Source organism: Pelophylax lessonae, assembly GCF_965119305.1.
Source record: "Pelophylax lessonae genome assembly, chromosome: 1".
Taxonomy (NCBI): Eukaryota; Metazoa; Chordata; class Amphibia; order Anura; family Ranidae; genus Pelophylax; species Pelophylax lessonae.
In genome coordinates, this window is record NC_138768.1 from 560,912,820 (window position 1) to 560,939,831 (window position 27,012).

General features: G+C 44.8%; 1 protein-coding gene across 1 annotated transcript in view; it reads left to right on the top strand.

Moving 5' to 3' along the window:
* Positions 1-27,012, top strand: part of IL12RB1 (interleukin 12 receptor subunit beta 1) — a 200,930-nt gene that overhangs the window by 86,725 nt on the left and 87,193 nt on the right. Inside the window, exon 6 of the mRNA XM_082260759.1 lies at positions 3,416-3,526. Within this exon, the coding sequence (XP_082116885.1) occupies positions 3,416-3,526 (111 nt within the window). The remainder of the gene's footprint in view (positions 1-3,415; positions 3,527-27,012) is intronic.

Below are 27,012 nucleotides of genomic sequence, written 5' to 3' on the forward strand. Positions count from 1 at the left end.
CCAGGTTAGGGCGCTATAGAGCCAGGTTAGGGTGGTAAAGTGGCAGGTTAGGGTGCTATAGAGCCAGATTAGGGTGCTTTAGTGGCAGGTTAGAGTGCTATAGAGCCTGGTTAGGGTGGTAAAGTGGCAGGTTAGGGTGCTATAGAGCCAGGTTAGGGTGCTATAGTGGCAGGTTAGGGTGCTATAGAGTCAGGTTAGAGTGGTAAAGTGGCAGGTTAGGGTGCTATAGAGCTTGGTTAGGGTGGTAAAGTGGCAGGTTAGGGTGCTATAGAGCCAGGTTAGGGTGCTATAGTGGCAGGTTAGGGTGCTATAGAGCCAGGTTAGGGTGGTAAAGTGGCAGGTTAGGGTGCTATAGTAGCGGATTAGGGTGCTATAGAGCCAGGTCAGGGCTGTATGTAGTGACAGTGTGCACTGCTCAGTCACTTACAGCATATCAGATAAGAACATTCCCTGTTTGCTGTGTTTTCTCCTCCTCTTTCTCCTTTAGCTGCGGGATCAGCCTGAGGGAAGGAGTCTGTAGGAGGAGTGGAGGAGGCAGCCACACCTCGACCCTGCCCACCAACACCTGCTGCCTCAGGAAATAGTGAACATCCCCGAGGGACAGCCTAACTTGATCAGAAGACAGGGGAGTGTTACAGCCTCCCCCACACTGCTGGACTCTCTGTTGACCCAATCAACTTTTTCACAAAGCTGCAATGACAGGGAAAGTGCAGGGGCCCCACATGTACCAGGGATGCCCGCTCATTAGGATTGCGCTGCCTGACACCCCACAATATGTGGCACCCGGGACGGACTGCCCCCCCCCCCCTTTGCATCCTCTTTGGTACACCACTGGCACCATCATCTTGTCCATGAGGTCAACAGAGCCAGTAGGCTGTGCCCCTAAATCCTCTTATCCTGTGCAAGTACATCAGCTCAAAAACAAGTTCCATCTGCTAAAGAGCCGGTTCACACTAGGAATCGCACAGGAACATGCTGTAGGAGAAGAAACACATTGGCCTTCCTAGTGAATGGCTATGCAGAGAGGGGGGCATGTCAGGACAAGACTGATTGTTGGAGGAGAGCAGTGCTAAGTTCTCAGCACAGCTAGACAACTGACCGCACTCTGCTCACATGCCTAGTGTAGTCAGTTTTTGATAGGAAAGCAGGGAGACTGGCAGGAAAATCAGGGTTTTTACACAAGGGAATGAATACAAAGACACACAAGTTTCAAATGGCACAAGTTAGGCAGTGTTTAAAGGTTGCACTGTCAAATGGAAGAAAAGAGCACAATACTTTTTCAGCTAGGTATTATGGGGTAGAAACAGGTATAAAATATGTTTAAAAAAAAAACTGGCTTTCTTAGTTACAGGTACTGGACACCAAAGATTGGCACTGGGTTGATGGCCTGGTGGATTCCTTGATGGGCGCATTCTCACTCTTCCACTCCTCTCCCTTGTTTTCATTCTTTCCCTTTTCTTTATTCACTTTTCCTATCTCTTTACTCTGGTGCAATTTCAGTTCCCTAGTCAGACCTCTATTCCTGATTTAACGTTTCTTGGTTTTATATGTGAAGTTATCTGATTTTAATACATTCCTTTTTTTATGATCTCATGATAGATGTACAAGCCTATTGTTTAGTGTCATTGTGGCTCCTATATTTTTTAAATTTAATTTTGCACTATTATAGTTATCATCTGCCCAGGTGGGCAGGTGTAGTCCTGCTTGTATTCCTCCTTGACCCCTCCGCTGGGCCTACAATGTTGGTCTGATACAAGGTCCATCTGTCCTTTGGCCTTTTCTTAGAACATGGCCAAACATATATTACTACATAGGACTCTTTATGGTTGACCATCTTGGCGCAGTTTCTCATACCTACTTATGGACTTTCCATGGGATCTTGGCTGAACTCCCCTTCCTTCATTTATGCTATTGTCACCATTTTCTTATATATTGACTATGATGACAGTTGCATTTTGTACTCAATTTAGCTACTTTATAATGTTTTTGTTGTTACCTGAAATCCTAATAAAAAGATTGATATAGAAAAAAATGCACTTTGCTTCATCAGTCTTCATAAATTACAGTAAATATCATGGTACCATGTTTGGTTATATTATTTTATGATTTTTTTTTATAATTGGGCATTTTGATCGTGTTTTCTAAAATAACACATAAAAGAAAGGCATTTTTGTGAAAGGAATAAACAAAAAGTAACTTAAAATACAGTTGAGATAAAAATCAGTTCTAACATATGTCGCTGGCATTAGAGTTGGAACAGTGAAATATAATACCAAATATAAAATGAGCAAATTTACTTTCACTGGTTGACTAGGTGACAATGGAAGGCAAAATTATTTAAATCAATAAAAAAATACCAAAATGTAAATGAAAACCATAATAAAAATGATTTGTAAAGGATGTTGGAGGTTTGGATGAGGAGGAGTGGTGAGAAGAAGTGTTTGAAGCCTGCAAACAAGCTTCTCACAAACGGTTGGACAGTTATTTATTCTACACAGGTCCTACTTACAAATTGCCATCAGTTTGGCTATCCAGATTGAAGCCCAACCATAGCCCTCTGTGCCCAAAGTGCTCAATTGTCTCATGCATGTTTTTCTCACCCACTTTGGGCTTTCTTTCCATGATGCCCCATTTCCAAGCCTTTTCTCCTACTATGTTGGATTATTGGCTGCTCCATGTCAATGTCTCTCCTACACCTAAAAAAAACTGATATAAGGCAGCAGAGGTTGACCCACCAAAAGATCTGGGATCGATGGACAGTACATCAAAAAACCTTCAAGTTATCTACTATGTTATTTTAATGTTTACCCTTCAGGAGGAACCTATTTCTTCCATCTCAGGCCACCCAATGATTAGAATTTTTTTTTTTTTTTTGGGGGGGGGGGGGGGTACTCAATCTGACAACCTGCAGTATTTTTCCTTTTGGCTCTAATGTTCTACATCACCACACCCAAATATGTTAATTGTATTTTAATAGTGCTCTATCACTCAAGTTTTCTTAAGCTCCTATATAGCTTTGGAGCACTAATCAGCAATTAATGAAAATGAGCACTATGTACATCATCTGGGCTTGCTTTGCTGCTTCAGGGCCTGGACCGCTTGCCATCATCGAGGAGAAATTGATCATAATACAATCCCATATACACAATCCTATACCTGCAGTTGATCCAGAGGAAGGCGAAAAACCCCAGCAAAGCATGATCCAATTTGCTACAGCAGGGGAAAAAATTCCTTCCTGATCCCCCAAGAGGCAATCGGATATTCCCTGGATTAACTTTACCTATAAATATTAATTACCTTTTTGTTTTTATCTTTTGTTTGTATTAGATAAAACTAAACTCTTTTTTTTTTTTCAATGTAAAAGCTGATTTGTCAGGGTGATGTTTACTTACAACATAAAATTATCTTTCTACAGAAAGTTGCACAATTAATCTTGATGGTGAAAAAGAGCACTACATTCAAATCCGCCAGAAATATAAAGAAAGTGTTTGGAGTGAATGGAGTCCCTGGGTATTTATCCCAGCAGGTAAACTTGATTAAAAAGGAAGGTATAGCCTTTTTGTATATATGGTGTATGTTATAAATTTACTATGTCCAGAAAAAATACAAAATACAAAAAAGTTTTCATGTTGTTAGATTAACATGAAATATTGCATATTAATTAATTAACTATTTTTACCTTGTGCAACCAACAAAAGGTTTAAGCAGCACCATGCTAGCTTACTGTTTGCTAAGTAAGGCCTCGTACACACGCACCGATTGTTGGCCGACCGATCGGCCGTCTTTTGTCCAGTGTTGTTGTGTTGGTTGAAATGTGCTCTAGACTGCACACAAATTTTTTTGGCCAACAAAAACCAACTTCAGAAGTGATGTCATGTGCTGGTTAACTTTCCGTGTGTTTTTTCTTCTCTGAGCATGCCCAGTCTTGCTCATCTGATATTTGTCTGCCGAAATCTGTACTGACTGACGGAAAATCGGCCGTTCTGGTGACGGCCAACAAAAATTTTTTAGCATGCACACCAGATTTTGTTCGGCCGAAAAAGTCGCAGTCGGTTGTCGGAAGCATCATACTAACAAGCCGACAATCGGCCGATCGGACGTTGGCCGAAAATTCACGGCCAACAATCGTTGCGTGTGTACAAGGCTTAACACCTGTATTGTTCACAGAACTGAATAGCTAGAATGTGGATTCCACACACACGTCGATGATTTAAAGGAGGGACATACTTACCTCCTTTTATGCCCTGTTCATACAGCTCAGTATAGGCTTAAAGTGATAATAAACCCAAAACCAATACATGGCTGCATTTGTTTTATTTATTTCGACATTTTTTCGCTCTTTTTTCACCAGGTGATCTGGCCAGTAACACACCTCCTGTATTAAAGTGCCCCCACTCTGGAAGAATGAGCACAGGGGGCACCTTTGGACAGCAGCATTGTCAGTCGGGGGGGGGGGGGAGTTTTAGATGTACTAGCACATTTTCATACACTAACAAATTGAACAACAATCTCCAGCTAACACTGTATACGTAGTTACAGCAACAGTTTTTCCTTAAAATAAATTTAAAAAATAAGTAAAAGCTAAGCTGATCTTTGTTAACACCCCTGTCAGTGGTAAATGGTTTGTCTCTTTCCTGTATCTAATACAATCTGCACGGCAGCTTGTTCTTTTGAAAAACAGTCTTACTGGCTGGATCACTAGCTGAAAATAGAAGAATGAAACCCTAAAAAAAAAACACAAATGCAGCCATCACATCTAAGAACTGGTAAGCTGCTATATACACAATATTACCAAAAGTATTGGGACACCTGCCTTTACATTGCATCCCAGGCTTAGTCCGTAGAGTTCAATATTAAGTTGGTCCATCCTTTGCAGCTATAACAGCTTCAACTCTTCTGGGAAGGCTATGCACAGGGTTTAGGAGTGTTTATGGGAATGTTTGACCATTCTTCCAGAAGCGCATTTGTGAGGTTGTGAAAAAGGAATGATAACTGCGCTAAAGGTGAAAAAGAAATTAAATAAAGCTGCAACTTAAAGTGTGACCACACCCTCAAATCAATATGTATACAATAAGTCGCGCGAAGTGATCTAGAACAAATAAATGTCCATAAAACAAAAAAGTCCCAAATTGTGAACGTAAATAAATTGAATTGAAGAAATGATGATTAATCTTGATCAGCACACAAGTATCCAGGGTCTCTTAGGTAATATGCTTACCAGATAAGCAATTAAAAATTGCGGGATTCATATGCCAAGATGACTTGATTGTGTGAAGTTTCAATGTTGGACACTCGATTCAAAGTGTCATAGATCATATAAAAAAGAAAAAAACTCCATAGTGTGATACCGTAATAGTAAGTGTTAAATGATAACCTTTAAACAATTCCACCACATAAAGGGGTGAGTATCCGTCACCAGTTGTGAAACTGCTTACCAGAAAAGTGTAAACCAAAACATAAATGACAATCCCAGTGTTAAGGAGGAAGGGAGAACCACCACCGATTGTAAAGCCTCTTACCAGATTGAGGAGTGTAATCAGCAGAAATAAGAAAGATCCTGAGTACACCTGAACATCAACAGTGACACTCAAAGACACTCTGAGCCCCTTACCGAACCAAAAAATTCAGTTGATCAAGATGTAATATTGCTCCATGCGCTCCCCCAACATATACAGCAGACAATCTCAGGGACCATTAGATCCTCACACAAACCTCAACCAACTTTCAAATGCTGAAAGAGCTAAAATGGGTTAGGGTGACCGACTTCCAACACCTTGGGTTATTTCCCAGCCAGGTGCTCTCCTGTATCACTGTTGATGTTCAGGTGTACTCAGGATCTTTCTTATTTCTGCTGATTACACTCCTCAATCTGGTAAGAGGCTTTACAATCGGTGGTGGTTCTCCCTTCCTCCTTAACACTGGGATTGTCATTTATGTTTTGGTTTACACTTTTCTGGTAAGCAGTTTCACAACTGGTGACGGATACTCACCCCTTTATGTGGTGGAATTGTTTAAAGGTTATCATTTAACACTTACTATTACGGTATCACGCTATGGAGTTTTTTTCTTTTTTATATGATCTATGACACTTTGAATCGAGTGTCCAACATTGAAACTTCACACAATCAAGTCATCTTGGCATATGAATCCCGCAATTTTTAATTGCTTGTCTGGTAAGCATATTATCTAAGAGACCCTGGATACTTGTGTGCTGATCAAGATTAATCATCATTTCTTCAATTCAATTTATTCACGTTCACAATTTGGGACTTTTTTGTTTTATGGACATTTATTTGTTCTAGATCACTTAGCGCGACTTATTGTATACATTTGTGAGGTTAGTCACTGATGTCGGAGATAAGGCCTGGCTCACAGTCTCCACTCTAATTCATCCCAATGGTGTTCTATCAGTTTGAGGTCAGGACTCTGTGCAGGCCAGTCAAGTTCCTCCACCCCAAACTCACTCATCCATGAACTTATGGACCTTGTTTGTGCACTGGTGCGCAGTCATTTTGGAACAGGAAGGGGCCATACCCAAACTGTTGGGATCATGAAATTGTCCAAAATGTCTTGGTTGGCTGACGACTTAAGAGTTCCCTTCACTAGAACTAAGGGGCCAACTCCACACCATAATGATCTTGACCAGTGCACAAAGCAAGGTCCATAAAGGTCCTCAATCACAAACAATTATAACAAATGTACACAAAATCTGGGTAGCAGAGTTCAAGACTGCTCCATCCCTAAATAGTACATAGCCAGAAAGAATCTCCCATGGGACTTTGTTGCAGCCAAACACAATAATAGGCAGAAAAAAATTCATAAAAGATAAGTTTATTGTACAAATATATCAAATATATATATTTTAAAATCTTTGTGTCACTAAAGATGCACAATGGTATACAGTATGTTTGAATTATTACTACTGGATGTAATGGAAGTCTAAGAAAATCACAGTATATCGCACAGTGTTCAGCATTTTGTTTTCTGGACTTAAAGTTTATTGGTTTAACCATTTGCTTACCTGTGGAGTATTATATATTTTTTATATGTTTATAAGTACTGACACACAAGAATCACACACTACACACAGACTGTAGTATTTTATGTTTATTTATTCGTTGTTAGCAGTGCAGCATCTCTCTCCCTTTTTTTCTTATTGATTTAAGTTGTGGGAACACAATTAGCTGCTAGCAGTGGCTTATCCTATCATTCACTGGGTTATACATAATTTTGTAATTGGTAGCGCAGGAGTCACAATAGTTTTTAGGTTCAGGTCTGAGTCTGTAGACAAAAAAAAAAATTGTAGAGCTCAAAATGGGGATAGTATTACCATAGCCACAAACAAACCATATTGGCTCAAAACTAGGCAGACCATGTAAACCTATGTCCCCGTCAGGAGCCTTGCGCCCCGGGGGACAGGGTAGAGGTCCTACCCCTTCGGGGGGGGCGGACTAAAGCCCATCCTTAATGGCACTTTTTAGTGTGTGTTTCGCATGCACATTTTTTGTTCACTTATGGGTTTTTTCGTTCTTGGTTTTGCACCGCCGCGGACCTAAAAATGTATATTGGCTCAAAACTGATATGGCCCAGAAACAATTAGACACAATAAAGGTCTACCTGCACCGAGTGGTTTACACACACATTTTCTTAAGAATTACCTTAGTTTTTTTTACGCCATTGTTACTAATATTTTGAGACTCTATAATGACTGGATTGGTACCAATGGATTAGTGCAAACCCAATGTGGTGCCTATATCTAAGGGATCAATGTCTTTACCAAGTAACTACAGACCAGTTAGTTTAACCACCTCAATACTGGGCACTTTCACCCCCTTCCTTCCCAGACCAATTTTCAGCTTTCGGTGCTCTCATGCTACACTGTACCAAAATCAATTTTTTATAATTTTGTTTACACAAATAGAGCTTTCTTTTGATGGTATTTATTCACTACTGGGCTTTTTATTTTTTGCGATATAAGCGAACAAATAACGGAAATTTTGAAAAACAAAAAACAATATTTTCTACATTTTGTTTTTAGAGAAATTCAATAAAATCAAAATTCGTCATAATTGTAGGCCAGGATGTATTCTGCTACATGTCTTTGGTAAAAAAAAAAATTTCTGATAAGTGTATGATAATAGGTTTGCGTGAAAGTTTTAGACTCTACAAGCTAGTATAGTCAGAAAGATACTTGAGTTTGATAGGATAGAGGAGATTTCTGTTAAAAAAAATACTATTAAAAGCAATAGCAAAGACCAAAGTTGTCTTTTTATGACTAAGTAAGCAAAAATCTAGACAAAGGAAAGGTTGTGGATATAGAATACCTGGACTTTGCAAAAGCAATTGACACAGAGGCAGAGGAGGAATATATAGAGGAGGAGAGTTGGGGTGCTGGCGGTGAGGAAGAAGGTAGGGGTGATTCTAATGTGCCATTTTCTTTCTCCTCCTTCACCTCGAGGGTGCATAGCAACCACTTTAATTTAACAGTGCTGCTAATGCACTCTTTTCATCAAGGCCACATAGCAGCCACTTTATTTTCAAGTGCTGCTCATGCACCTTTTTCCTCTTCAAAGGTGCAGAGCAGTCACTTTCCTTTCTAGTACTGCTCAAGCTCCTATTTTCTCCTCCTCAAGAGCACATTTTCTTTTAGAGTGCTGCTAATGTACTGTTTTCCTCCTCCTCTTCCTCAAGGGCACAGAGTAGCCACTTCATTTTATAGGGCTGCTTATTTGCCCTTTTCCTCTTATTCAAGGTTGCAAAACACTTGTCACTTCTTTACCTGCTGCTAATGTGCACTTGTTTGGTATAAAGCACAACGTTTTGCATTGACATACCTCCTTTAGACCTCAGTCCCTCCAGCCAGTATGGTCACCTGCTGAAAAAGCACCATCCACGGACAGCAAACATTTTTAATAGGACATGGCAGCTAACTCCAATGTAGTTTTATCTGTTAAAATGCAGCACATGGGACTTTTAATAGTCAAATCAAAGTGTAAAGGGACAATGCTCTTCTATGCCTAGTGCCCACTCTAAAGACTGGCAACTAACTGAGGGATCATAAAGAAGAAGAAAGGAGGGGTATATCTAAGGACTAAACCAACTAGCCCCAAAATGCAGGTAAACTGAATTGTGCCACTTACAAATACAGCAATAAACAAATTATAGTTGCACTGGAATGCAACTAGATGTCAGCACAAAGATATTTATACATTACATTGGGGTTTCCTAACCTTTATTACTTTTAAGGAACCATTGGCAGAAGGTTTGCAATTACAGGAAATCCGTAAAATAATTTTCAGATCTACAGCTCACGGCACATCATCAAGCTGTGGATATACCAATTATTTTTGGAAAGAGCATTAAATAAAAGAATAAATATTAAAACTTACCTACCTAAAGGTGAGACTTGAGCTTGTTTTTTTTACTGCACAGATGCTTAATTCTGTGTCAAAAATAGGCAGTGTACAGGGCAGAAGCAGAGTACAGGGGAACAGGGGGTCAGCAGGACAGATTATCGTTATCATGTTGGAATACTGCCCTGCGGCCCAGTCTCCGAAGATGGGAATCATGCTCTGCTTCAGTATGTCACAGTACATGTTGGCATTCATGGTTCTCTCAATAAACTGTAGCTCCCCAGTGCAGGCGGCACGAATGCAGCCCCAGACCATGACACTCCCACCACCATGCTTGACTGTAGGTAATGTGAAAGAAGAAAATGGTCGCACACCACCACGGAATCCAATGTAGAAAAGTTCCTTTATTCACATAAGTGGTACAAGGTACAGCAGGGTAGGACAGTAGGCGCGTTTCACATGACTGTTACGTGCTTGTTCACAACAAGCACGTGTGAACAAGCACGTAGTAGTCGTGTGAAACGCATCTATTGTCCTACCCTACTGTACCTTGTACCACTTATGTGAATAAAGGAACTTTTCTTCATTGGATTCCGTGGTGGTGTGCGACCATTTTCTTCTTTCATGCTTCTCCTGGTGGCAAGCCGAGGTTTATCACACACCTTGAATCGTGGACTTTGACTAGCCTAAGCGGTGTTATCTCTCTTCATTGACTGTAGGTAAGACACACTTGTCTTTGTACTCCTCACCTGGTTGTCACTACACACGCTTGACACCATCAGAACCAACTACGTTTATCTTGGTCTCATCAGACCACAGGACATGGTTCCAGTAATGCAGGTAAGGGGAAGAAGCCGCTCAGGTGAGGCAAAGTGCTCCGGTGCAGGTCGGATCCATCATCCAATAGTCCAACAATTCACAGAAAATGTGACCGCACTCAGGAGAAGTTGAAGAAAGAAGTGTTTAATCCCCCGTATAGTAAAATACATACAGTGCTTCACATAGACACGGGACAGGTAAACGCGTTTCCCGATTCTACAGATCGCTTAATCATTACCAATCATTGTTTTTACCTGTCCCGTGTCTATGTGAAGCACTATATGTATTCTACTATACGGAGGATTAAACACTTCTTTCTTCAACTTCTCCTGAGTGTGGTCACATATTCTTTGAATTGATGGTTCCAGTAATCCTTGTCCTTAGTCTGCTTGTCTTCAGCAAACTGTTTGAGGGCTTTCTTGTGCATTATCTTGAAGGGGCTTCCTTCTGGGATGACAGCAATGCAGACCAATTTGATGCAGTGTGTGGCGTATGGTCTCAGCACTGACCGACTGATCCCCCACCCCTTCAACCTCTGCAGTAATGCTGACAGCACTCATACGTCTTTTTCCCCAAAGACAACCTACAACCTCTGGACGGGCTGGATAATCTAGATCCAGTAGTCACCCCAGTCTGGCCAGCGCACACAGGCCTCAGCTCCATGCTAGGTCGGCCGCAATATAGCCCCACTAGAGGGGGGCTGGTCTTGCGAGTTAAACGTCTCGCGAGGTCGCATACGACCTGGCCTCGGCTTGAGTTACAGCATTCCTCCTGGCTGACAGCACCCCCATTTCGATGGAGAAGAGGATCTGTCTGGAGCAGTGCCTACCTGGTTCCTGGTATGGTGAGTATCTTTCCCCCCTCTACCCCTGGAGGGCTTTGGGGGGGACGTGGGCCCCTCCTTGGGATGGTAGGACCCCCACCGGTTTCCCTTCCTCCCACAGGCACCCCCTTGCAGGGCCGGTGCAAGGATTTTTGCCGCCCTAGGCAAAATAAAAATTGCCCCCCATATGACCTACCTTCACTACATCAGCCAAGAGCCAGAAGCTCTCTGCATTACGCAAGTGTGAGCACAGTGGTTGATGTAGTGAGGTGGGAAGCAGTTTAAAGGAACACTGATGGGGGTAATTTCTGCTGTGACCTGTGTACAGTCCCCACCAACCTCAGCTTCTCCTCCCGGTTGGTGGTTGGTAATAATGCAGCTTCACCGCCATCCATGTGAATAAGGTCATGGAGACAGCCAATCACAGATCACCATCAGTCAGACGAGGTCAGCATTTGGGTAGACGGGGACACTGTCCATTATACACAGCCCCACCATATCACACAATACAGCCCCCCCCCCCCATATAATACAGCACACCTCCCATATCACACAATACAGCCTGCACAAAACAACCTCCCCATATCATACAATACAGCCCCCTCCATATCATACAGCCCCTCCATATCATACAATACAGCCCCCTCCATATCATACAATACAGCCCCCCCATGATACAATGCAGCCCCTTCCATATGATACAATGCAGCCCCCTCCATATGATATATGGAAGGGGCTGCATTATATGATATGGAGGGGGCTGCATTGTATCATATGGAGGGGGCTGCATTGTATCATATGGAGGGGGCTGCATTGTATCATGGGGGGGGGGCTGTATTGTATGATATGGAGGGGGCTGCTATGATACAATGCAGCCCCCTCGATATGATACAATGCAGCCCCCTCCATATCATACAATGCAGCCCCCTCCATATCATACAATGCAGCCCCCTCCATATGATACAATGCAGCCCCCTCCATATCATACAATGCAGCCCCCCCCCCATGATACAATGCAGGCAGCCCCCTCCATATCATACAATACAGCCCCCCCATGATACAATGCAGGCAGCCCCCTCTATATCATACAATACAGCCCCCCCCCCCTCCATGATACAATGCAGGCAGCCCCCTCCATATCATACAATACAGCCCCCCCCCCCTCCATGATACAATGCAGGCAGCCCCCTCCATATCATACAATACAGCCTCCCCCCCCATGATACAATGCAGGCAGCCCCCTCTATATCATACAATACAGCCCCCCCCCTCCATGATACAATGCAGGCAGCCCCCTCCATATCATACAATACAGCCCCCCCCCCAATATCATACAATGCAGTCCCCCCCATGATACAATGCAGGCAGCCCCCTCCATATCATACAATACAGCCCCCCCCCTCCATGATACAATGCAGGCAGCCCCCTCCATATCATACAATGCAGCCCCCCCCCCCCCATGATACAATGCAGGCAGCCCCCTCCATATCATACAATACAGCCCCCCCCCCATGATACAATGCAGGCAGCCCCCTCTATATCATACAATACAGCCCCCCCCCTCCATGATACAATGCAGGCAGCCCCCTCTATATCATACAATGCAGCCCCCCCCCCCCCATGATACAATGCAGGCAGCCCCCTCCATATCATACAATACAGCCCCCCCCCCATGATACAATGCAGGCAGCCCCCTCTATATCATACAATACAGCCCCCCCCCCCCTCCATGATACAATGCAGGCAGCCCCCTCCATATCATACAATACAGCCCACCCCCCCAATATCATACAATGCAGCCCCCCCCATGATACAATGCAGGCAGCCCCCTCCATATCATACAATACAGCCCCCCCCTCCATGATACAATGCAGGCAGCCCCCTCCATATCATACAATACAGCCCCCCCCTCCATGATACAATGCAGGCAGCCCCCTCCATATCATACAATACAGCCCCCCCCCCCCTCCATGATACAATGCAGGCAGCCCCCTCCATATCATACAATACAGCCCCCCCCCCCAATATCATACAATGCAGCCCCCCCCCATGATACAATGCAGGCAGCCCCCTCCATATCATACAATACAGCCCCCCCCCTCCATGATACAATGCAGGCAGCCCCCTCCATATCATACAATACAGCCCCCCCCCTCCATGATACAATGCAGGCAGCCCCCTCCATTTCATACAATACAGCCCCCCCCCCTCCATGATACAATGCAGGCAGCCCCCTCCATATCATACAATACAGCCCCCCCTCCATGATACAATGCAGGCAGCCCCCTCCATATCATACAATACAGCCCCCCCCCTCCATGATACAATGCAGGCAGCCCCCTCCATATCATACAATACAGCCCCCCCCCCTCCATGATACAATGCAGGCAGCCCCCTCCATATCATACAATACAGCCCCCCCCCCAATATCATACAATGCAGCCCCCCATGTATGAAGAGTGAGGCCAGTGTCCGGGTGGGGGGGTGTACTGTGTTGTCTGTGTGAGGGGTGGGAGAGGACGGGACACACATCGTCTCACCTTGCATGCTGTCCTCGGCATGTGATGGGGGATGGGAGACTGTCCGGTGTCCAGCAATCTGCTTCTGCCAGAAGTTGAACACGGAGCAGAGGGGGGGGGGGGGGGGGGGCGTCTGGAGAGGCACAAGCCCAGCTCCCTGAGTGTGATTGGAGATCGGCTCCTGACCTTCTTCAAGCAGAAATCAGCTGGAGGGGCGGAGACCGGAGTGCAGTGAGCGCCGAGCTGGATCCCCAGGATTCTATGGAGGGCACTTCTGGCGCCCCGACTATTCTAATGTGCGCTCTAGACTAGTGGTGTGTGCTGCCTGAGGCTCGCTTGCTGTAGCGCTCAGGCGGCACAGCATGAGGAGTGCCACACCGGCCGGTCCACTACTGATTCGGGGTGCAGGATGGCGGCGCCCCCTGTTAAGCTGCGCCCTAGGCAGCTGCCTTAGTCGCCTTACTGGTAGCGCCGGCCCTGCCCCCTTGCCAAGTCCCTCATCCTACCCCCCTCCAAATATGCTGGGGATGTATTATGTTGAGTGGTCTGGCCATCTTCCTGGGGTGGGAGGAGGGCGCTAACTGGCAATGGGGGCCGTGGGGTGCGCCGCCATGGACCGGACCATCAATTGTGTGGGGGGATTGTACCTGGTGGGGGCTCCTGCCAGGGCCCTCCGTCCTGCCTGGATCTGTCCTGAGGACTGTCTGGGTCCCTGTATGCCCCTTTGTGCCATGTGGGGCTGCCATTTTGTTGTAACCTGTGTGTTTCTTTACACAGCGGCCATATTTGTGTAGTCTGGAAGCCATTTTCTTCTGGTTTACCAATGGAAAAAGCAGCTGCTATGACAGTGGAGCCCTGTGGGCAGCTTTTTCGGAGGTGGGAGCCCCTCCTTATCCCCTGGTGCTGACTCCTGGATCATTTAGCTTCCTGTTCACCGCACGTGTCGTTCAGATTCTTCTGGTGGTTGCAGATGCCTGTGTCGGTGGGTAGTGGGTCTGGTGGGGTCCTCTACCTCTCTGCTGAGGATCGCTCTGTGCTTTGTGCTTGATGATCGGCTGATGCTGCCAGCGCGGTGGGGGTTGTCCTTTAGCAGTGTGTTACAGCAAAAAGTGCCCACCCCCCGCCTTCCCCTGCCTCATCTGTCTCATCACATCCTGAATCTGATTCAGCCGCTGAGGATGTGAGTCACCCTGCTGGGTCTGCGACCATGTGGCTGGAATCCTCTGATAGTGAGGATGATTCCTCCACATCTGCGACTGCGTACTAAAAGGCGCTGGTAGATGCACTGATTGTATCTGTGTGTGAGACCCTGAAGATGGAGGATACAGCTGAAGCTGCAACGGAGGCGCAGGTACCTTTTGCCACTCACAAGCCATACAGAGCAGCAAAGGTGTTTCCTTTCACCGCCTATTTTGACAGAATTGTCGCTAAAGAGTGGGGATGACTGAAGCGTCCCTGTGGGGTTCCTAAGCGCTTTACGAGGCGTTACCCCCATGGGAAGTCCCTCCTTAGGAAGTGGACTGTGCCACCGGTGGTGGACCCTCCGGTTTCCAGATTAAACAAGGCAACCATAATTCCAGTCAGTAGCGTCACTGGGCGGGTGCGGGGAGGGCGGTCCGCACCGGGTGACACCCACCAGAGGGGTGACACCACCTAAGCCTGAACCTCCTCCCAACCTTCCTGAAATGCCCGCAGCGTGTGCAGGCAGCTGGTTGTCTACACGCCGCGGCAACACTTTGTATGTTGGCCGGGACGTCTCTCCAGCTGCCTGCAGTCTTCTCTTGTCACTGTGTACGGACTCGGAGTACACTGAAGCCGCCCCTCCCCTTCTTGCTGTGATGTTTACTTCCTTTCCTGACTGTACACAGAGCAGAAGGGGGGAGGAGGCACACCACGCTGCTTGAATGGCATTCTCCATCAGGATAAGAGAAGCTGGGACAGATAAATTGCAGGTAACCCTTCCACTGCTGCCACTTTATCACTGGAAGGGATCATCCATGTTCTTTTTAACTTAAAAAAAATTGAACTTCAACAGTATTTTACATTTAGGAGAGTGCTGCTGTAATATACCATGTACTATGCATCCAGTCTCTTGTACACTACAGAAGCATGCTCCCAGTCTCAAACAACCCCTGTATAATGTCCGCAGTCTCTGTCCGTCTCCTGTATAATGTCCGCAGTCTCTGACCGTCTCCTGTATAATGTCCGCAGTCTCTGTCCGTCTCCTGTATAATGTCCGCAGTCTCTGTCCGTCTCCTGTATAATGTCCGCAGTCTCTGTCCGTCTCCTGTATAATGTCCGCAGTCTCTGTCTGTCTCCTGTATAATGTCCGCAGTCTCTGTCCGTCTCCTGTATAATGTCCGCAGTCTCTGACCGTCTCTTGTATAATGTCCGCAGTCTCTGTCCGTCTCCTGTATAATGTCCGCAGTCTCTGTCCGTCTCCTGTATAATGTCCGCAGTCTCTGTCCGTCTCCTGTATAATGTCCGCAGTCTCTGTCCGTCTCCTGTATAATGTCCGCAGTCTCTGTCCGTCTCCTGTATAATGTCCGCAGTCTCTGTCCGTCTCCTGTATAATGTCCGCAGTCTCTGACCGTCTCCTGTATAATGTCCGCAGTCTCTGACCGTCTCCTGTATAATGTCCGCAGTCTCTGTCCGTCTCCTGTATAATGTCCGCAGTCTCTGTCCGTCTCCTGTATAATGTCCGCAGTCTCTGTCCGTCTCCTGTATAATGTCCGCAGTCTCTGTCCGTCTCCTGTATAATGTCCGCAGTCTCTGTCCGTCTCCATAATGTCCGCAGTCTCTGTCCGTCTCCTGTATAATGTCCGCAGTCTCTGTCCGTCTCCTGTATAATGTCCGCAGTCTCTGTCCGTCTCCTGTATAATGTCCGCAGTCTCTGTCCGTCTCCTGTATAATGTCCGCAGTCTCTGTCTGTCTCCTGTATAATGTCCGCAGTCTCTGTCCGTCTCCATAATGTCTGCAGTCTCTGACCGTCTCCTGTATAATGTCCGCAGTCTCTGACCGTCTCCTGTATAATGTCCGCAGTCTCTGTCCGTCTCCATAATGTCTGCAGTCTCTGACCGTCTCCTGTATAATGTCCGCAGTCTCTGACCGTCTCCTGTATAATGTCCGCAGTCTCTGTCCGTCTCCTGTATAATGTCCGCAGTCTCTGTCCGTCTCCTGTATAATGTCCGCAGTCTCTGTCCGTCTCCTGTATAATGTCCGCAGTCTCTGTCCGTCTCCTGTATAATGTCCGCAGTCTCTGACCGTCTCCTGTATAATGTCCGCAGTCTCTGTCCGTCTCCTGTATAATGTCCGCAGTCTCTGTCCGTCTCCTGTATAATGTCCGCAGTCTCTGTCCGTCTCCTGTATAATGTCCGCAGTCTCTGTCCGTCTCCTGTATAATGTCCGCAGTCTCTGTCCGTCTCCATAATGTCCGCAGTCTCTGTCCGTCTCCTGTATAATGTCCGCAGTCTCTGTCCGTCTCCTGTATAATGTCCGCAGTCTCTGTCCGTCTCCTGTATAATGTCCGCAGTCTCTGTCCGTCTCCTGTATAATGTCCGCAGTCTCTGTCTGTCTCCTGTATAATGTCCGCAGTCTCTGTCCGTCTCCATAATGTCCGCAGTCTCTGACCGTCTCCTGTATAATGTCCGCAGTCTCTGACCGTCTCCTGTATAATGTCCGCAGTCTCTGTCCGTCTCCTGTATAATGTCCGCAGTCTCTGTCCGTCTCCTGTATAATGTCCGCAGTCTCTGTCCGTCTCCTGTATAATGTCCGCAGTCTCTGTCTGTCTCCTGTATAATGTCCGCAGTCTCTGTCCGTCTCCTGTATAATGTCCGCAGTCTCTGTCCGTCTCCTGTATAATGTCCGCAGTCTCTGTCCGTCTCCATAATGTCCGCAGTCTCTGTCCGTCTCCTGTATAATGTCCGCAGTCTCTGTCCGTCTCCTGTATAATGTCCGCAGTCTCTGTCCGTCTCCTGTATAATGTCCGCAGTCTCTGTCCGTCTCCTGTATAATGTCCGCAGTCTCTGTCCGTCTCCTGTATAATGTCCGCAGTCTCTGTCTGTCTACTGTATAATGTCCGCAGTCTCTGTCCGTCTCCATAATGTCCGCAGTCTCTGACCGTCTCCTGTATAATGTCCGCAGTCTCTGACCGTCTCCTGTATAATGTCCGCAGTCTCTGTCCGTCTCCTGTATAATGTCCGCAGTCTCTGTCCGTCTCCTGTATAATGTCCGCAGTCTCTGTCCGTCTCCTGTATAATGTCCGCAGTCTCTGTCCGTCTCCTGTATAATGTCCGCAGTCTCTGTCCGTCTCCTGTATAATGTCCGCAGTCTCTGTCCGTCTCCTGTATAATGTCCGCAGTCTCTGTCCGTCTCCATAATGTCCGCAGTCTCTGTCCGTCTCCTGTATAATGTCCGCAGTCTCTGTCCGTCTCCTGTATAATGTCCGCAGTCTCTGTCCGTCTCCTGTATAATGTCCGCAGTCTCTGTCCGTCTCCTGTATAATGTCCGCAGTCTCTGTCTGTCTCCTGTATAATGTCCGCAGTCTCTGTCCGTCTCCATAATGTCCACAGTCTCTGTCCGTCTCCTGTATAATGTCCGCAGTCTCTGTCTGTCTCCTGTATAATGTCCGCAGTCTCTGTCCGTCTCCTGTATAATATCCGCAGTCTCTGTCCGTCTCCTGTATAATGTCCGCAGTCTCTGACCGTCTCCTGTATAATGTCCGCAGTCTCTGTCTGTCTCCTGTATCATGTCTGTAGTCTCTGACCGTCTCTTGTATCATGTCTGTAGTCTCTGACCATCTCTTGTATGTGGGAGGAATTTTGCCCTTTCCTTACCCCTACACTGAGTTACACAAAGTAGGGAGGTATGATTAAGCAGTGACAACAGGCTCTTTTCCTCGCTCAGTCCACCAGAGAACAGGTAGCGATCTGCGGGCTGTCAGTTTATCTTCCCCACTTCCCCCCTCTTTTCTCCTGTCAGCAGTGCAGGAGAAGAGAGAGCGGCTCTCATCTGATTGCCGCCCAGCTTACTGCCCGGTCTGTTTCCCTTCACGCTGGCCATCGCGGAGGGCCAATCAGAAGAGACTAGGGGGCATCATGGGACATGTAGTCCCGGAAGATTGGTGGCCCCATTTGTTGTCCACAGGGAGCAGACCACAGCCCCCAGAATGCACTCTGCTAGGGGGAGAGATTGAGGACTGGGAACCTGGGAAAAAGCTGAGGGAGTGAGTGCTACACCATAAAGAGGACTGTGCTGGGGTTAGTCAGAGAGAGCCATACTGCCCAGCACTACCAGAGAGAGAAAGACTGTGTCACTGCCAGGGTACAGATGGGCTACATTACTGACCAAAGTCAGCCTGGTTAACCCAGAGGAAGCGAACGTATAACCGGAGGGATCACTGCTGCAATTTTGCTGGGTCTGGCAGGATGGCCTGTCAGCCATTATCCGTTACTGCTCCTAGGAACTGAGCCATTAGGAAGTGCCTAACCTGCTATCCTGTAGGCCTTATTGACCGTCGCAACCTGCTTCAAAAAACTCGAACGCTGAGCTGCTGCCCGGCCCAAATATAGGGGGGGGGGGGTGACACCATGTTTTACCGCACCAGGTGACACCAACCCTAGTGACGCCACTGATTCCAGTTGAAGAGTCTCCAGCCTTTAAGGATCAGGCTGATCAGAAGGGGGAGGCTTTGCCCGCATTATGTACACCTCAGCTGATTCAGCAATGAGGCTGGTATTTTCCATTGCCTAGTGTTGCAAACCCCTTCACCGTGACCTGGAGGGGGAACAGCTCCCTCCTGCCTTTGCTGAGCTGGCGGACCAGCTGGTCTAGCTGCTAGAGTTTATCTGTGATGCCTCTTTGGACACGGCTACCCTTATGGCTCGCCTCTCTGTTTTGGCGGTGGTCCTTTGGTGTGTCTTTTGGCTCAAGTGCTGGTCTGCAGACCAGACTTCTAAAAAGGCCTTAACTGATCTTCCCTTTCAAGCAGATCGTCTGTTTGGAGCTACCCTGGATGACATCATTAAAGGTCTCAGAGGGGGGAAGAGTACCTTTCTTCCACAGGCTACTAAGGGAAAGGAACCTTGTCGTAGACGTGGACCTTCTCAGCTCATAAAAAGTTTTTTCATCCCTTAGGGTCGACTGACAAGGGCCCGAAGCCTTTCAGGGCCTCCTCTGGTGGATCCAAACCAAACTGGTCTGGCAAGCTGAGAGTGGGCTTATCCAGACCCACGGACAAGGCTCCTTCTGCATGAAGGTGTGCCCTCACCCATATCAGGGGTGGGGGGACATCTTCACTGGTTTCCGAACCCATGGACTTCCCTGGTGCAAGACAAGTGGGTCCAATAAGTCATTCAGTCCAGCTACAAGATCAAGTTCCACTCTTGTCTTCCGGGAAGGTTTTTTCCTTCCAACACGCGCCAGCCGGGTTACAGGGTCTGTATGGGGTGATTCAAGACCTGTTCCTTCAACAGGTGATTGTCCCAGCTCCTACTACGGATCGTTTTAACGGTTTTTACTCAAACCTGTTCACAGTCCCCAGGAAGGAAGGCAAAGAGCGTCCAATCCTGGACCTCAAGGTTCTAAACTGCTTTGTGGGGGTACAGAAGTTCAGGATGGAGTCCATTCGAACGGTGTTGGCATCCCTGCGTCAGGGGGATTTCTTTGCCTCTATAGATATCAAGGATGCCTATCTTCACATTCCAATATGTGCCAGTCACCAGCATTTTCTCTGTTTTCCTTTGTTGTGGGAGAGAAGCATTATCAGTTTGTGGCGTTACCCTTTGGTCTCGCCTCCGCTCCTTGGGTCTTTACAAAAGTGTTGGCTCCGGTGCTAGCCTTGCTACGCCAACGGGGGATCACGGTACCGGGCTACTTGGATGATCTCCTTCTTCAAGCAGAGTCTCCCTCTGCTCTGGTGGAGAACCTGGAGATCACAATACAAACTCTACGGGGGGGTTCACCTGAATTCAGAATTTTCAGAAGTTTGCCCTGGTTCCATCCACGAAGCTGGACTATTTGGGCCTGACTCTGGACTCGGCTGTAGCCAGAGTGCTCCTTCCTCTGAACAAACTCCAGAAATTTCAGGCTGCAATTTGCCTTCTGCTGTCCAACAAATGGTCATCCCTCTGCACTTACATGCGGTTCCTGGGCCTGATGGTATCTACCTTCGAGGCAGTTCTGTTTGCACAATTCCATACTAGGTCCCTGCAAAGGGAGATTCTGGCCAAATGGGACAAGACTCCGCAGTCTGTGGACAATCAGATCCGGAGTCGGGGAACAAAGGAGTCCCTGATATGGTGGCTTCGCTCTCTAGCACTTCAGCTGGGCAAATCCTTCCTCCCCTTGTATTGGACAGTGGTCCCCACGGATGCCAGGCTGTCTGGCTGGGGAGGCATCCTCAGCAAGCATTTTGCTCAGGGGATTTCGACGATCGAAGAGTCCAGACTACTGATCAATGTCCTGGAACTCCGAGTGATCAGGCTTTGTCTGGAAAATTGGATGGACCTTCTTCAGGGATGCCCATTGCACATTCAATCGGACAATGCCATGGCCGTGGCTTATGTTAATCACCAAGGGGGGCACAAGAAGTGCCCTGGCAGCTCTGAAGGTAGCTGGCATTCTAAGGTGGGCAGAACGGTTCGTTCCAGCCCTCTTCGCTTTACATGTTCCCGGGGTGGAAAATTGGCAGGCAGATTATCTCAGTCGGCAGGCATTGGGCCAAAAGGAGTGGTTCCTTCACCTGGAGGTGTTTCATAAGCTGCCTCCCTTTCTATTTTCATCTATCACAAATATGTCTTCATTGTAAAATACTAATATAAAATAGGCATCAGATGTCTGTTGCACTTCTCTAATATATTTTGTATCTGTGTCAGGGTTCCCAGGCTCTTGTCAGTGTGGGCAGACTTGGAATAGATAGGGACAGCTGATAAGGTGTTGCTTGCTGGAAGAGATAGTTGTTGTTTTATGGCTTAATTACACTTATGGTCACCCCTCTAGCAGATGGGGTTGTACACATGCCTTAGCAGCGGCAAAATATTTACCCCATTACATCCTACCAGCAGTACCACTGCCAAAGGGGAACCATTTAAACGAATAGGGCCATGCCGCAAACCACCCTGCGGTGGTGAAGGTTTTTTAGAGATTAAAATAAGCACTGAGGCAATATATTGCCTTGGAGCCACCTGTCAAACATCTCTGAATATCTATCCACCGTGGATCACTTTTCAGATTGGCAGCAAAGGCTGCTGCATGTGTAAACTTTGCCTAACAGTGCTGCTAATCTGTGCCCCCATGTTCACTTTTTCTTATTGTGTCCTTCTTAAGTGTGTGTCAGCAACAACTTCAGTTGCTGTTTAGCTGCTGTGTCCTCCCTTGCCTTTTTTATTGATTTTTACTTTTCCTTTCATTTTATTTATAGTTATATATTTTTTTCTGTTAGTATAGGTAAAAAAACAAAAACACGAACATATTAGAAAACAGAACCATTAATGCGCTAACCATTTGAGTGAAGAAAAGATTAGGAATATATAGAAATAATGTAGGAAGCTGCAAGCACTACAAATGTTTCTCCACAAACAATGAAAAGTTATCAATAAAGAGTTCAGCGCAACCCTAAATAATCAACAAAAACTAAAATGCATAAAGCAAAAAAATTTTGATGTAAAATTCCTTGTTCGATATACATATTTTTAGTATATTTAGTAGTTCTTGTAGCACTGGCAATTGGTGGATAATTTTGATTACACCTTTATTTAGTCCTTTCGATTGTTTCCTAACATTGGTGCGTGTATAGTAATTCAGTAGGGCACATTATATTATTTATTTACCTCTTTGGTTTGCATCCACATTTACTATCATTTTGTTAAAAAATCAATAGTAGTAGTTTTATATGCATATTGAACAAGGAGTTTTCCATCACCAAATTTTTGCTTTATTCATTTTAGTTTTTGTTGATTATTTACAAAAATGTGAGTGGTGTACTCACTTTTGTGAGATACTGTATATATACAAACAAGTGAAATTCAATAAATAGCAAAATGAATGTGATGGAACCATCCAACACCTAGCTTGGATCCTTCCATCAGTGTACACCTTGCTCCAGTCTGGACATAGGAACCAGATATTATAGCTGACATCCAAGACTAGCCAGCAATAACCTAGATTAAAACTGGAATTGTTTATTGAAAACTTACACAGAATTGATAGTACATCAGATCAGGTGAGCCTGATCACATTATCGTAGGCAAGGAAACTGTATACAGGAATATAAGCAACATAACTAAGAAATAACCAACATATATTATATGCTAATCCACATCTAGCAACTAATAGCTATTATTGATCAGCAGTCTGATACAGTGGAATTAATTTATCTTCATATATCTCCTGAGGATTATGGTTAATAAATATTTCTGTCCCAAGTGAAGGAGCCTCTCCAGCCCAGTCTGCAGGAGGGCCACCATATTTCCTCTGACCATTAGCCTGTACAAGATTAATAATACAACTTTCCATCCACTCCAGAAGGGAAGCTTTATTGTCCTTATCTGGAGAAGTAATCCAAGCCTCGCTCCCAGCATCCCTTAAGTGGTGGTCCATCATTAGAGAATGATCTGTTCTCTCCATGGGCCATAATCATTGGGTAGGAGGCTTGCCCCTAGTCCTCTTCAAAAGTCCCTGTCTTGGTTGGGTGTGTCACAATGAGAAAATATATAAACATAACAACAAAAAAAAAGGAAATTAAGTGATAGTCCTACTGGATAGTATAACCAATTTCCAGTGCTGCAAATTAACAAAAAGTCCCACAGAGTGATAAACTCCAGTGTTGAATAAAAAATGCAAATAAAGCAGCTTCTTCCGAGATGTGATCCTATTTCGAATGAAATCTGTGCTCCACCAATGTGCAATCTAGTAGCTCAACTTCAATAAAGACCCATACTTTTATATTGGTCAAACGGCGCTTAATATAAAAGGTATCAACGGTTGTCCTCTGTAAATTGTCCCTCTCAACAGATAACTCGGAGACTCACCATAGTGAAGTACTTTCTTAAAACACTATTTTATTAAAAATAGTTACTTACATCTCAAAAAGGTTCAGTCAGCAATGACAAGATTAAAAACAACAGGACTTCCAGTCTTGGCCACTACTGAAAGTGACGTCACCTGGCTCCTCCCTATTTGTAGCACTGGAAATTGGATTCAATATCTGATAGATAATTCACTTGTTTATATATACACAAATATAGTAGTATTTGTAGCACTGGGAATTGGATTAATTATTTGGTCATTCATCTTAATTACACTTTTATCTAATCCTTTGTCAGTTTGTTTTTCAATTGTTTTAGCATTCACAAAACTCACAAATAATACCCTTAATGTTTATAATGTGTATGTGAAATGCCAGGTTCTGTTGCTGCGGTTTGCAGGATGAATGTAACATTCAGTAAGATTAAATCCTAAGAAAAAAGGCTTAAGAACAATTGACCAGCAGAATTAAAGAACATTCAACCTATAGAGAAAATGGCATAACATTATAGACTACAAACATTTGACCAGAAGAGAAAATATGAGGAAGACATCTGTACTGTTGTGTACAATATGTATAGAGAATAATGTCCTCACTACTTACAGTATATTAAATCAACTAGTCAAAGAGTGAACTGCTATACATAATGGATACAATTTTGCAGAGGCAGAACACCATTTTTACCTTAGGAGGTGATCTTTTCCTTGGCTGTAATAGGTTGCAGTTTCTAAACTTGTTAAACAATGTATTTCCTTCTCTGCAACATTGTATCAGTTCTGTTTAACAATTTACTCTTTACAGCAGCTGATGTCAGTGGTGAGCACAACAATGCCCTTTTACACTAATACTTAGCTCCATCTAGTGGCCAAATGTGGTATTTTCCATTTTAAAATAATAATTATTAATAATAATGTTTTTTATTTGAAACAGCACAGGATAAAATCTATGCACATGTGACCTATGAGGTCACCGGTAAAGACTGGGGAACATTATGAAGCTTTTTATAACTCAACATCAACCAGCTCTTACAATTGATCAGTGCTCTTAGCCTTCAGTTGGACTCAATACTAGTTCAACTTTAGAAAACTAGATTGCTGGTTTAACCACTTGTGGACCACCTACCGTACATATACTGCTGCAGGGCAGCCACTCTGTGCCAGATCACGGACGTGATCTGGCACTTCTGGGTCTGGGGCAAGCGCGTGTGATCTGCTCCCGCTGTGTTTAAACACAGCGGGAGCCCAGTGGCAGGTAATGTGGACTCATTATCCACTGGCACTGATTAGACAGTACAGCAATCTGCCTATGTAAACAAGGCAGATTGTCATTCCATCAGAAGGTCTGTAAAACAGGAACATAGATCAATGCTTTCACCTAGTCAAAGCCTCCCCCACAGTGAGAAAGCACAGGATAGGCACACAGTTAACCTTTTGATCGCCCCTGATGTTAACCCCTTCCCAGCTAGTGTCATTAGTGCAGTGACAATTCAAATTTTATAGCACCGATCATTGTATTAGTGTCTCTGGTCCGCAAGAAGTATCAAAAGTGTCAGTTAAGTGCCTGATTTGTCCACTGCAATATCGCAGTCCCGCTATAAGTGGCTGATCGCCGCCATTACTAGTAAAAAATAAATAAATAAAAATATATCCCATAGTTGTTTGTAGATGCTATACCTTTTGCACAAACCAATCAATATACACTTATTGGGATTTTTTTTTACCAGAAATATGTAGCAGATAGAGTTGGATGAACGCTTCGGCCCGAGCATGAGTTAGGGCTGAACATTGGCTGTTCACCTGTTTGACAAACACCCGAATTATCGGGCCATTCGAATATTTGTTCGGCTCGCCTAATGATCACAATGCACTGCCCCACCGCACACCGCATTGGAAGCCCTGATTGGCCGAAGCAATGAAAGCTTTGCCCAATCAGGGCACATAGTAATGTCAGAGCCCTGACTGGAGAAAGTAATGAGGACTCTATCTAATCATGGCTCATTGGTCCCATCCCACACTATAAAATTATTCTAGAAAAATATAAAGGCAGCGCCAATGCAAGTATAAATGTAAAAACAATGTAAAAAAGACAATGAAAATTCAGAGTCCAATAAAGTCCATTGTAAGAGGGATGAAGCACTTCCAAACGCCCATGAAAAGAAACTAGTTCAAATACACCACGTGGAAAATAAGGTGGACTCTTACCAACCAGAATTGACCCTCACTGATGGAGACCTCTCACTGATGAAGACCTCTCCATCAGTGAATGGTATGAGTCCACCTTATTTTTCACAAGGTGTATTTGAACTCATTACTTTTCAAGGGTGTTTGGAAGAGCTTCATCCCTTTTACTATGGACTTTACTGGACTATGAATTTTCAATGTATTTTATATATTGTTTTTACATTTATACTTGCATTGGTGCTGTCTTTATATTTTTCTATGCTATATTGGTGTATAATCTTGCCTTTCTTGTGCTGGCTGCCTTTGCATTTTAGGTTTACTTAAACATTTGTTCTGAGCGCATATATATTGCTTTGTTGTATTATAAAATTATTTTCCCCATTGTGGCCATTTGCAGTGTAATATTGGCATGGAAAGAGAGATAAAACAGGGCTCTGTACAGTGCTGCTAGTGAGTTAGTGTGCTATACTATGCTATTGTGCTTCTATTGTCAGTGTAGAATATAAGTTTAGTGTGAATTTAGTGATAGCTCAGTGTGAGTGTAGTATGACTATTCATTTTTACTTTAGTGTTAGTTTTTTTTTGAGTGTAGTGTGACCATTCATTTTGACTTTAGTGTCAGTTTATTTTGTCAGGGCAGGTTTCCTGCAGTATATATCAGTGCATTACTGCATGTTTAATGCAGTATACTGTATATCACTGTATATCACTGCGCTACTGCACGTTTAATGCAGTACATACCAGTGGGCTACTGCACGTTTAATGCAGTGTATATCAGTGCATTACTGTACATTTAACGCAGTATATAACAGTGTGTTACTGCACGTTTAACACAGTACATATCAGTCCGTTACTGCATGTTTAGCGCAGTATATATCAGCGCGTTACTGCGCGTTGAACGCAGTATATTTGAGTGCATTAGTGCAGGATTTTTTTTTTAAATTTGACAATTTTTATTGGGTTTTATTTTTTACAAATACAGACCAATTAAACCATAAAAAAATAATACATACATCAGGATAAACAACAAGAAAAGAGAAAAAAAAAATTATTCATCATTATGCTCATTGTGAATCCAAACTCAGCATATCACACTTGTGGCAAATCCAAGCACACCACAAAAAAAAAAAAAAAAACCCCACTAAAGAATGATCTAAACAAACGTGCACATGTTCAAATAATCCCCCCATAGAAGGGGGTAATAAGTAAATTGAGAAGACCCTTCCTTGGGATTTAGTGCAAAATGTGTCTTTCCCCCTAATGGGAATATCGTGTATTTAGAGGCATAGCCAGA